General features: G+C 41.4%; 1 protein-coding gene across 3 annotated transcripts in view; it reads right to left on the bottom strand.

The window, feature by feature from the left end:
* Positions 1–9887: 9887 nt before the first annotated feature.
* The window catches only part of Slc35g2 (solute carrier family 35 member G2), a 42431-nt gene continuing 39970 nt past the window's right edge, over positions 9888–12348 (bottom strand). For all 3 annotated transcript variants that reach the window (XM_004664350.3, XM_045136244.1, XM_045136245.1), the window contains exon 2: positions 9888–11333. In XM_004664350.3, the coding sequence (XP_004664407.1) occupies positions 10077–11315 (1239 nt within the window). In that variant the 5' untranslated portion in view covers positions 11316–11333 and the 3' untranslated portion in view covers positions 9888–10076. The remainder of the gene's footprint in view (positions 11334–12348) is intronic.

The raw sequence follows: 12348 nt of genomic DNA, 5'->3' as shown, positions 1-12348 counted from the left end.
CCCATTCTCAGCCCCAGCCACCTGCTGAGGGCATTGCCAGTTTTGCAGCGGCCCGTAACTTTCCTCTTCATTTTTTTTTCGACCCATCTTTGTTGCTTAATTTAGATGTGGCACCTAAAGAGAATACTCTGGGTTCAGTAGCCTTCTTGAAATACGGGTATTTTTTTCCCCCATCGTAGTGCATCCTCGCATATATATTGCAGAGTCCATAAATCCAAATCCGGCAAAATTACAACAGCATTCACTTTCCCCTAATACCTAAGTACATCATTGTCAATAAACTTGTTGGAATATTAATATATCCATCTTCCTTTCCCTTTAATCCTGATCATAACCGTAAATCCTGAAAATTCCTTTTTCTACATTTAACGTAAAAATTGGTCATTTGCATGCTAATGGGTACAAAGATGTTGGCCTACCTCTATGTTGGATGTAGGAGTATAACGTAAAGCACAAATTACGTATAACCCATCCTAGCCTGAATTTAACTGAGAAAAGCAGACTATAAAACTGAGCCACACCCAGATGCCTTTACTCCCAACACTCTGGAAGCAGAGGTAGAAAGATCACAGTGAGTTCAAGGCCAACCTGGAACTTCAGAGTGAGTTCCGGGTCAGCCTGAGGCCCTACCTCAAAAAATAAAAAATAAAATCTGGGCAACAGCTACTCTATCTACATTCTATTATTATCATCCAACATGAATACTGAAAATGAATTTTTATTTTGCATTCAGCATAACAGTATTTGAAACTGAGGGTTTGGATAACTGAGTTACCCACTATAGACTGAATTGTATTCCTGCAAAATTTATGTGCTAAACCCCAAGTATAATTGTATTTGGAGAAAAACCTTTAGGAGGTAATTAAAATTAAGTGAGGTCATAAAGGTAAGGCACCAATTAAATAGAATCAGTGTCTACTTTTGATTTGGTCAGGGTTTTTTGCAGAAGTTTATATTTGCGTTTTATGATATAAGAGGGATCTCTCCACTACGTGAGGATTCACAAAGAAGATAGCCTTTTTCAAGCCAGGAAGAAAGTCAGCACCTAAAATTAACAATGCTGCCATCTTGATCTTGAATCTCCCAGCCCCCATACTTTTAGGGGAAAAAATAATTCTACTTTTTTTTTAAGGTAGGGTCACACTCTGGCCCAGACTGACCTGGAATTCACTAAATAGTCTCAGGGTGGCCTCTTACATCTGCCTCCGAATGCTGGGATTAAACGCATGTGCTTGGTCATATTTCTATTTTAAAGCCATCTAGTCTGGTATTTAGTTATAGCAGTACAAGTTAGTATAACAATTTTCCTATTTCTTGTTATATTTTATAAAGTTTATGGATTAAGATACTATTGCATTCATTTCTGAAAAAACTGTCTAGAAATCACACAACAAACAGCAGGACCTGCTTTAAAATGAATCCCAGTTACATATTTAACGTGATTGGCAGAGGGCATGAAGACAAAAACAAGTAAAATACAGTCCTTGCTGTCTCATAACTTGTATGTAATTAACCCAGAAAAATATGCTTAAGTCATAAGTTTACATTTTATTTTATAAGAAAATTTCCAGTTTGAAGGGGCCAATAATGTGAACGTACTTTCAAGACCGATCCATCCTCTTCGGTACTGTGTGCACCTGCGGGTTGAGGGGGTTGTAGCCCAGTGGGAGAGCATGTGTTCAACATGTACAAGGCTCTGAGTTTGAGCAAAAACAACATCATCAACAACAACAAAAACCTGCAAGTGAAAGAGAAAGCTTAAAGAAAGTCCTCCCATCAAAAATAATATGAAAAAGAATGCCAGGTGTGGTGGCGCACGCCTTTAATCCCAACACTTGGGAGGCAGAGGTAGAAGGATCTTTGTGAGTTCAAGGCCACCCTGTGAATACAGTGTGAATTCCAGGTCAGCCTGGGTTAGAGTGAGACCCTACCTCAAAAAAAAAAAAAAGAAAAGAAAAGAAAAGAAAAAAAATATGAAAAAGAAGAATTGAAGGCTGGAGAGATGGCTTAGCAGTTAAGGCACCTGCCTGCAAAGCCAAAGGACCCAGGTTCAATTCCCTAGGACCCATGTATGCCAGATGCTTATGATGGTACATGCGTCTGGAGTCTGTTTGCAGTGGCCAAAGGCCCTGGCACACCTGTTCTATTTCTGTCTCTATCTGCCTCAAACTCCTCTCCCAAGTAAATAAAAGAAGAAATGAAGAAGAAATCTGAATGAGGCATGGTGCACCATGCCTGTAATCATTGCACTTGTGAGTTAGAGGCAGGAGGGTCAGGAGTTCAAAACCAGCCTACAGGAGGAGGGAAGAGGAGAAAAACCATCAACAAAAGAGGATAGTATGACCAGCTGTGGTGGGACAATCCTTTAATCCCGGCACTCTGGATGCTGAGGTACAAGTATTATCATTAATTAAATACCAACCCGGATTACAGAGTAAGTTCCAGGCTAGCCTGGATGAAAATAAGAACCTGTTTCAAAACATAACAAAAGAAGAAGAAGAAGAGGAGGAGGAGAAGGAAGAGGAAGAAGAGGAAGAGGAGGAGGAAAGCATAGGCATAGAGTGGAAAGGTAGATAGAAAAAAAAAATCTTAAATAAAGTTACACTTAGAGGAAATGAAGTTGTTGTTCCTAATGGGAGTTGCTCCAAAGACTTCATTTCATACACACTGTTCCCCCAACTTCCAAACCCAAACAAGGTTGGTGGTTTGGATATAAAATGTTTCCCATAGACTCCTATGAGTACTTAGCCCCTAGTTCATGGCACTGTTTGGGAAGGTTGTGCAACCTTTAAGAAGTTTCTAGAGGAAGTATGTCACTGGTGATGGAGGTTGAAGCTCCAGGTATTACAGCCCAACCCGGCTTGCTCTCTCTCTTGCTTTCTTCCTGTTGATATGAAGGTATGACACAGGGTTTCTGCTCATGTCATGCTTTCCTCAACATGGTAGACTTTCCCTCAAAACTGTAAGCTGAAAATAAACTTCCTTAAGTGTTTCTGGTCAAGTGGTTTGTGCAACAAGAAACAATAACTGATACAGCAAGCAAGTGGCTGCTTCTTTCCCTCTTTCAGAACTCAAACCAAAACAGTTACCTTTGAAAATTTGTGCTGAGTATACCAGGGATTAACCAGAATCAGGCAACAACAATATCTGGTTCAAAACTTGACACATGGTCTGGAGAGATGGCTTAGTGGTTAAGGCGCTTGCCTACAAAGCCAAAGGACCCAGGTTCAATTACCCAGTACCCACATAAACCAGATGCACAAGGCAGTGTCTTTATCTGCAATTTGTTTGCACGAACACACTCATTCTCTCCCTCTCTCTCTCTCTCTCTCTCTCTCTCACTCATTCTCTCCCTCTCTCTCTCTCTCTCTCTCTCTCTCCCTCTCTCTCTCTCTCTCTCTCTCTCTCATCTGCCTGTTTCTCTTCCTCTCAAATAAATAAAAATATTTTTTTTAAATTAGCAGAAACAAGGAAGGACAGACTATAGCAGAACAACATCTTGAAAGTACTAAACTCTACAAAAAAAAAAAAAAAAACGAACCTATCCTTCTTGCCTATAGGATAAAATCTAATGTCCTTGTCTTCCATTTCTAGAGGTATTGCTTAATACCCTTGTTTGTTATACTTTTTTAATTAATTTATTTATTTGAGAGCAACAGACACAGAGAGAAAGACAGATAGAGGGAGAGAGAGAGAGAATGGGCGCGCCAGGGCTTCCAGCCTCTGCAAACGAACTCCAGACGCGTGCGTCCCCTTGTGCATCTGGCTAACGTGGGACCTGGGGAACCAAGCCTCGAACCAGGGTCCTTAGGCTTCACAGGCAAGCGCTTAATCGCTAAGCCATCTCTCCAGCCCAAATAAAAATATTTTTTAAAAAACTTGACACATGAGCAGCTAAAGGATAAAAACATATAAGCAACTCATTCTATTCACCACCAAGATAAATAAACTATTTATTTTTAGATTGGGGAAGATAAGGAAAGGAAAAATGAGTCTCTGTTCCTCAAAGCCTTTCCCAGGAAATTTAACAGCTAATAGTAAAAGACGAGATACTTAGAATGAATTTAACAGCACTATCAGACAGGAGTGTTTAGGGGGAAAAAAAGAAAGAAAACTACCTACCAATTTGCAAGAAGTAATCACAGGCCTGACTCTGAGGTCTAGAATTAGTGGGCTCTGGTAACTAAATTTAAGTTCTGCTGTTGCAGGACAGGGGCCACTTTGTGGTAGGTGCTACAGAGAGGTACTGGGTGTCTAAAGAACAGTCCACACCTTAAAGGAGCTCAAGCAATGTCAGAATGAAATTGGAACCAACATGTATCATTAATATATGAAACACCACACCGGATGCATACAAGGTGAAGGGGGCATTAAGTCACAAGACGAAGGCCGATATGTGGGAAGGAAATTAACCAGGCTGAGAAGGGTTTTCTACATCAAAGGGCCTGTATAACAAACAAGGGTATTAAGCAATACCTCTAGAAATGGAAGACAAGGACATTAGATTTTATCCTATAGGCAAGAAGGATAGGTTCGTTTTTTTTTTGTTGTTTTTTTTTTTTTTTGTAGAGTTTAGTACTTTCAAGATGTTGTTCTGCTATAGTCTGTCCTTCCTTGTTTCTGCTAAGAAAATAGTAGTAATTCTGATCATTTTCTGTGTGTCTTTTTGTTGTTTTTGTTTTTGTTTTCTGGCTGCTGGTAAGATTCTGCAGCTTTCTCTCTGTTGACAGTTTATACTGATATCCACATTTCCGTACCTACAGTCACACTGTTTCTAGAGTTTTCTTCTTTGTATTTGTCCTGCTAAGGGTTCATCTGGTTCCCTGCTCACTGGCATGCTGATGTTTATTTTCTTTCTTTCTTTCTTTTTTTTTTTTAAGAATGTTTCAATGTTTTTAATGGAACAATTTATTTTTATTTATTTATTTATTTTTGGTTTTTCGAGATAGGGTCTCACTCTGGTCCAGGCTGCCCTGTAATTAACTATGTAGTCACAGGATGGCCTTGACCTCTCAGCAATCCTCCTACATCTGCCTCCCAAGGTCTAGGATTAAAGGCGTGAGCCACCACACCCAGTTTCTTTCTTTCTTTCTTTTTTAAATTTATTTTATTTGAGGGAGGGAGAAAGAGGCAAAGAGAGAAAGAGAGAAACGGGTGCACCAGAGCCTTCAGCTGCTGCAAACAAACTCCAGACGCATGTGCCACCTTGTGTATCTGTCTTACGTGGGTCCTGGGAATCAAACCTGGGTCTTTGGTTTTGCAGGCAAATGCCTTAACCACTAAGCCATCTCTCCAGCCCTATTTTCTTTTTTTGATCAAACTTGGAAAAATTTTGGTTAATAATTCTTCAAATATTTTGCCTGCCCATTTTCTGCTCTTCTGCTAAGAAAACCATTACATTTATGTTATACTTAGCACAAATTTTAACACTTTATTTCCCCCCACACCTTCAAGTCAGATTTCTTTTCTAACTGCATTTGTGTGTGATGTGCATGCATGTGTGTGTAGTCATGTGAAAGCACACATGAGTACAGGTGCATGTGCACATGTGTGTGGAGACCTAAGGTTGGTTTGGGGTATCTTCCTCAATTGCCCTTTACCTTGTTTTTTGAGATAAGGTATCTCAGTGAACTCAGAGCTCACCAATTGGGCTAGATAAGCTAGCCAACAATCCCCAGGGATCCTCCTGTCCTCGCCTTTCCAGCACTGGGGTTATGAACACACCACCTGGACATACCACCTTGCACATATTTTATGTGCTGGGATGCTGGGAATCTTAATTCAGGTCTTCATAGCAAGCTCTTTACTGACTGAGCCATCTCCCCAGTCCTCCACCCCCAACACACTCCCAATTTTAGGTGCCGAAAATTGAACCCAGGGCCTCATGCATGTGAGGCAAGCCCTACACTGCTGAACTGTATCCCCGACCCTTTTTATTTTGCTCATTTTGAAACAGGTCTCACTAAATTGCCTAAGATGACCTCAAATTTAGCTACATCCTCCTAAACAGCTGAGATTACAAGTCTGTGTCACCCTGTCAGGCTCCACTTACGTAACTTCTATTGCAAGCTAATGTCTAGTAATCTCTGGGGAAAAAAAATCTAAATGTTGACATTTCCCCAAAGCTTATGAACCTTACAAATGTGGGTTTGTTTGGGGATGATTTGGAGGCATGGTAGCCAGGAAAACAGAAATCACAGGATCTCACAGTGGGGAAAATTTAGTATCCTGTGTGCTGATGGACTGAAATAGCAAAAAGAGAACACTGAACCCAGGCACAGTGGCTCATGACTGTCATCGCAACACAGAGGCAGGAAGATTGCTGCAAGTTCAATGTCAGCCTGGTCAACAGAGCAAGTTCCAGACCAACCAAGGCTACATAATGAGACACAGTCTTAAACAGACTCCCCTACCCCTGCCAAGTGTGGCGGTAGATCCAGAGGCAAAGGTAGGAGGATCGCTGTGAGTTCGAGGCCACCTTGAGACTACAGAGTGAATTCCAGGTCAACCTGGCCTAGAGAACAAGACCCTACCTTTAAACACCGAAAAAAAACAGTCCAGGCCAACAGTGTATGTTGTCTTCAGCAGTAGGGTCTCACATTAGCCTCTGCATGGTTATTAAGTACTCTGACAGAAATCTGTCTTGTTTGTTTTGGGAGATCTAGTAGGTCTCTCTTACCAACAGATCATTGTTGATGTAAACCATATCCTGGTACAGGGAATTATAGGCCAGCACCAAGGGAAAAGAAAAAAGAAAAAGACAGAGAAGAAAGAGAAATGGGAGAAATTTGAGGTTAGGTTTCATCTCACCTTCTCCAGGGCCCTTCGATTGAGGTGCTCTCCCTGAGGCCCTCTTAAGGGTTCCACCTTTTTTTAAAAAATTTTTTTTGGTTTATTTTTATTTATTTATTTGAGAGCGACAGACAAAGAGGCAGAGAGAGAAAGAGAGAATGGGCATGCCCGGGCTTCCAGCCACTGCAGACAAATTCCAGATGCGTGTGCCCCCTTGTGCATCTGGCTAATGTGGGTCCTGGGGAATCGAGCCTCGAACCAGGGTCCTTAGGTTTCACAGGCAAGTGCTTAACCGCTAAGCCATCTCTCCAGCCTGGGTTCCACCTTTTAATCTTACATGCAGGATATAGGATTCTAGGGTACCAGTTCAATTTGGGTTCAGTTTTATGACCCACTACCCTTTACCTTCCCCAAGCCCTACCCTCCCTATTGTCCAAGCCTCAAGATGCTATTCAGTTATGTCAGCAACTTGGGCTGATCCAGGTTACGAAATGCAGATGAGTGAGATTATGCAATGGTTGTCTTTCTGTGTGAGTTCACTTAGAATAATCTGTTCCAAGTTTGATCACTTTTCTGCAAATTTCAATGTGTTATTTTTTCTTACTGCTAATTAGAATTCCATCCTGTAGATATACCACATCTTGGTTACCCATCTATCCAATGATGGCCACCTGGGTTAATTCCAGTTATTAGCTATTATGAATTGAGCAGCTATAAATATGGTTGAGCAATTATCTCTGAATTGATATGTGGAGCTTTTAGGGTAAATACCCAGTAAGGGAATAACAGGGTCTACTACTAAAGACACCATATGCTGTTGGCATGGATCAAGAAGAGACCTAGTTGGAATCTGGTGGAGAGCCAGTCCCCAGACAATTGTCCCATCTAGTGCTGCAAGGCACTACATGACCTACTGGGGGAAAGTGGCCAACATCTGTCTAAGCAACTCAAAGTCTAAGTGACTCAGAGTCAAACAACTTGACATGATGCTCACATAAGTGCAATAGTGGCACACAGCCATGGTGGGTAACCAACTGCTCATGGATTGGCTAACTGATCCACTCAGTGGAAAGGAAACCACATCTGGAACAGGGAAACAAGTCAAAATCATATCCAGATAATGATTCTGCTTTCCATTATCAAGATCCCACTAACCTTGAGCTATAAGAGGGTCTACACCCTTTTAATTCTCTCTAAATTAATAATGGTTATCCCACTTAACTGGTGCCGACTTCATTCTCCATTGGAGAATCTGGTTCTCTTTTCCAGATCAGAGCTGGACTTGAGGAGATAAATGACCCAGTGAGTGGAGTCACCCCAACCACAGCTGAAACCACAGAGGAATTGGGAAATGAGCAAGAGTGCTGCTTTCTTAGTGAACCAGATATCAGCACAAGGGTGAAAGAGATTGACACTGAGGACACTCACCACCTATCAAACCAGAGATCCAGAGGTTCCTAAGTGCCCACCACTGAAGTAGACTTAAAATACTCCCAGCGTGGCTCAGAGAATTTTGTGGAAGAGGGGGCAGAAAGATTGTTAGAGCCACAAGTTGGGACATTTTGCACAGAGACATTGCCTGTCCCCCCATAATGCATGACCCACAATTCCCATGGGTTGATCTGCCTCTCAAAGGAGGAGGGCCTCATCAGAAAAGGGGCAGGGAAGAGGGAAAGAATGGTACCAACATGTGTTGTTTACATACTAAATATGTCCATATCTAATAAAAAATTGCTTAAATAAAAAAAAAGGAAGAAAAAAAGACCCTGCGCGCACACACACACACACACACACACACACACACACACACACACACACAAAGGCTGGGGGAGACACTGAAATACCTGAAAGGTGATGGCTGCATGGCTCAGCTGCCACTCCTGCGGCTAATGAAAAGGGAAAATGAGATTTGGACTAAAGAGTCTCAGAAGCATAGCAGAATGACCAAGCTGAGATACAGTTCAGACGTATGAGAGGGCTATCTAGCTGCTTCTACTGCTGAGAGGGAATGATGAGATGGATGCTGTAGGGAAGACAATACTGAAAGAAAAAAAAAAAAAAGCTTAAGGAGATAATCAATTGCTGCTGATGAGTGCTAGGGTAGCAAAGATGCTAAAAGCAAATGGAAGAAGTAAGTCCCTTTTCTCTTTCTGCCTTCTAGTCTCCCTGGAATGACTTTCTTCTTTTTCTTTCTTCTCTCTTCAGAAACTCTGGGGATTGATTGAACCTAGGTCCTGCCACATGCTAAGTAAATGCTATATCCCCCTTTTTCTGCTTTTTGAGATAGGGTCTCACTAAGCTGCCCAGGTTGGCCTTGAACTTGCAATCCTCCTGCTTTTGCCTCACAAGTCACTGAGATTACAATTTGTACCATCAGACCCATTTTTCTCTAATGTTCTTTGTGGACAAAACCCAATGAGATACCAGGTAACATCAGAAAAATATAATTTGGAGGGTCTGAGCCATAGCATCATATAGGAAAATATAGATAGTTTCTATAGTAGAGTATAGATATACATATAGGAGAATATAAGTAATTCTTTTTTTTCCTATACATTGCCTAATGTGGGCAAGAAAGAGAAGAATAATTTTTCATTCTAATGTTGGGCCCACTATCACAGAAAAACCATATCCTTTCCTGCTCCCTCACTCTTATCTCAAGACAAGGTCTTTTAACCACTTTTATGACCTCCTAGATTTTCTTTGTTGGGAGTGTGTGTGTGTGTATGTGTGTGTGTGTGTGTGATGTATGTTCATGTGTGCGTGGATACAGGTTCACATATATGTGGAGGATGGAGTTGGCATTGGGTGCCTTTATAGATGTCTCTGTACTCTGTTTACTGGGGAAGGATCTCTCACTGAACCCACAGGTGACTACCATGCCCACCTGGCTATTTTTCACGTGGGTGCTGGGACTCAAACCTCCTGTTCTCACTCTTGAGCAAGTGCTTTATCCACTAAGCTATTGCTCCAGCCCCAAATCCTTATGTTCCCCATGAAAGTAATGGCAAATCATAGCTTAGTGTTCAACATTTCAACTTGTGAATGAATGAAGAATTCAGTGTATTGAAGGATGTAATTGTAAAGACACCAGGTTCATGATATAGTTCATATGTTTAATATTTATATTTGAATATAATCATTAGAATATTTTTCTGCATCTGCTCATTATACATTATATAGCACTCTGTCAATTATATCACAAAGGACATCTATAGTTAAATATTAAAGTGGCAGTGTACATATTGATAACTAGACATTAACAAGATCATAACAACTGGTATTCATTTAATAGGAGAGTTTAATATTTCTTGATAGTCTTCCCTTCTTACATTTCTCCAGTAGAGTTTGTAGCCAGCAAGGACAAATACACTAGTCATAATGATCACTCCTCCAAAGACATCATAGACACTAGGAAATATGTGTAGCACTAATAGCTGTAAGACCATAGCTACAACGATTTCCAGGTGCTGCACTGTGCTGACCAGAGCAGGGTGGAATTTGTCTAAGGCATAGTAAACTCCTAAGAACGCCACAGTGGAACAGATGCATATAGCAATGAGGTAACTCCATGTTTCTCCATCTAAAGGGATGATGGGCTCCTGAAGAACGAACATAGTAGACACTCCCCAGATTGTTCCAGTCCAACCAAAGGTAAACAATGCAGTCCACATGCTGACCTTCTCCCTGATGGATCTGTAGACTATCATAGAAAGAGCAGTGGTCAGGCCAGCCATCACAGTCATTGTGTACCCAAAGGCTTCTTTCCAGGCATTTAACAAAGAGTTGTCTTCATCCACAATGTTGGGGATCATGACAAGACAAACGCCTAGGATGCTGCAAACAACGGTAGCCATGTCGACATAAGCCATTTTCTCATCTACAAGCAAAAATGCCAAGACAGCACTGAAAACTGTGGTTGTGGCTCTCCACATTGTGGTCCCGTTGCTGGGAGGAACTATTGAAAATGATGTGTAAGCACAGGTGATAGAAATGACATTGCAAACACCATAAAAGAAGAGCCGTAATCTGTATCCACTGGGTCCGAAGGGAGCCTCCTGATAGTAACACACGACTAACACAGAAAAGACCTGCAAGACGGAACGGATAAAGATCAGTTCTAAAGATGGGACTTTAGAACGGTCAGAAACAAGCCGAGTGATAAGAGCTACACATCCATGAGCCAAAGCAGATCCAAACAGCACGATCCACATTTTTCGGGACTGGAAAATATTTTTTTCTGCAAAGCTCTGGAAGTTTCCGATCTCACTGGTCATTGGGTCTTCTCTTGGTGGAGGTGGAGTATCCATGGTTCCAAAGAAAGTTCTTCCTTTCCTTTTCATTTCACTCAGCAGCCCTTTCTTTGGATTTTCTTCCATAAAATTTCCATAGTCTTCATTGATTTCTTCATATCCGTCATCCCCAGGCTGGGGGTAATGAGAAGTATACTTCACCATTACTGTGTTGGGATGTATTTTCACCCGTTTTTTAACTGGGTATTTTTTGGATGGAGAAGTATCCATTTCTTCAGATCATCAATTCTATTTAAAGGGGGAAAAAAACAAATGTACATAATTATTCCATGGAAAATTTTCTTTCTTTCTTAGGTGTGTGATGTGCTGCTCCGTGTGGTATGTGTGTGTGCACATATGGTATGTGTGTGCACACATGCAGTGCCCCACGTGTACACAATGAGAAAGTTGGGTGTGTTCCTCCATTGCTCATCCACTTTTCCTTTGAGACAGTCTCTCCACTGATTCTGAGCTTGCTGTTTTCAAAAGCTCCAGTGATTCCCCACAGGACTGGGGCTGTATATGGCCATACCTAACTACATGTGTTCAGGAGAACTAAGCTCAACAGTCTCAGATCCCCATGCCTGCACAGGAAGCTGTCTTAACCCCTCAGCCATCTCTTCAGCACCAAATATATATATATTTGGGTTTTTTTGTGGTAAGGTCTTACTCTAGCCCAGGCTGACATGGAATTCACTATACAGTCTAAGGGTGGCTTCAAACTCATGGCAATCCCCCACCTCTGTCTCCCCAGTGCTGGGTTAAAGGCATGTGCCACCACGTCCGGCTCTCCTTCTTATTATTATTATAGCAATAAAAATTTTGGAAAGCCTGGTGTAGGAGGATCACAGTGAGTTCGAGGCCACCCTGAGACTACATAGTGAATTCCAGGTCAGTCTGAGCTAGAGTGAGACCCTACCTCAAAAAAACAAACAACACAAAATAAGGAGAAATAATTCCATGATGGAAAATAGAGTTGTGACAGGAGTCTAGAAAAAGAATACATAATAGGGGCTAGAGAGATGACTTAGTGGTTTAAGGTGCTTGCCTACAAAGCCAAAGGACCCAGATTTGATTTTCCAGTTCCTACATAAAGCCAGATGCACAAGTGGTGCATGCGTCTGGAGTTCATTTGCAGTGGCTGGAGGCCCTGGAGCATCCATTCTCTTTATCATCCATTCTCTTTATCTGCCTCTCTCTCTCAAATAAATTATATATATATATATATATATATATATATATATATATATATATATATGTAATA

This window comes from Jaculus jaculus, chromosome 17 (genome assembly GCF_020740685.1).
Source record: "Jaculus jaculus isolate mJacJac1 chromosome 17, mJacJac1.mat.Y.cur, whole genome shotgun sequence".
Classification (NCBI taxonomy): Eukaryota; Metazoa; Chordata; class Mammalia; order Rodentia; family Dipodidae; genus Jaculus; species Jaculus jaculus.
Note: the sequence above shows the minus strand (reverse complement) of the source record. Positions and strands in the feature narration are given on the sequence as shown.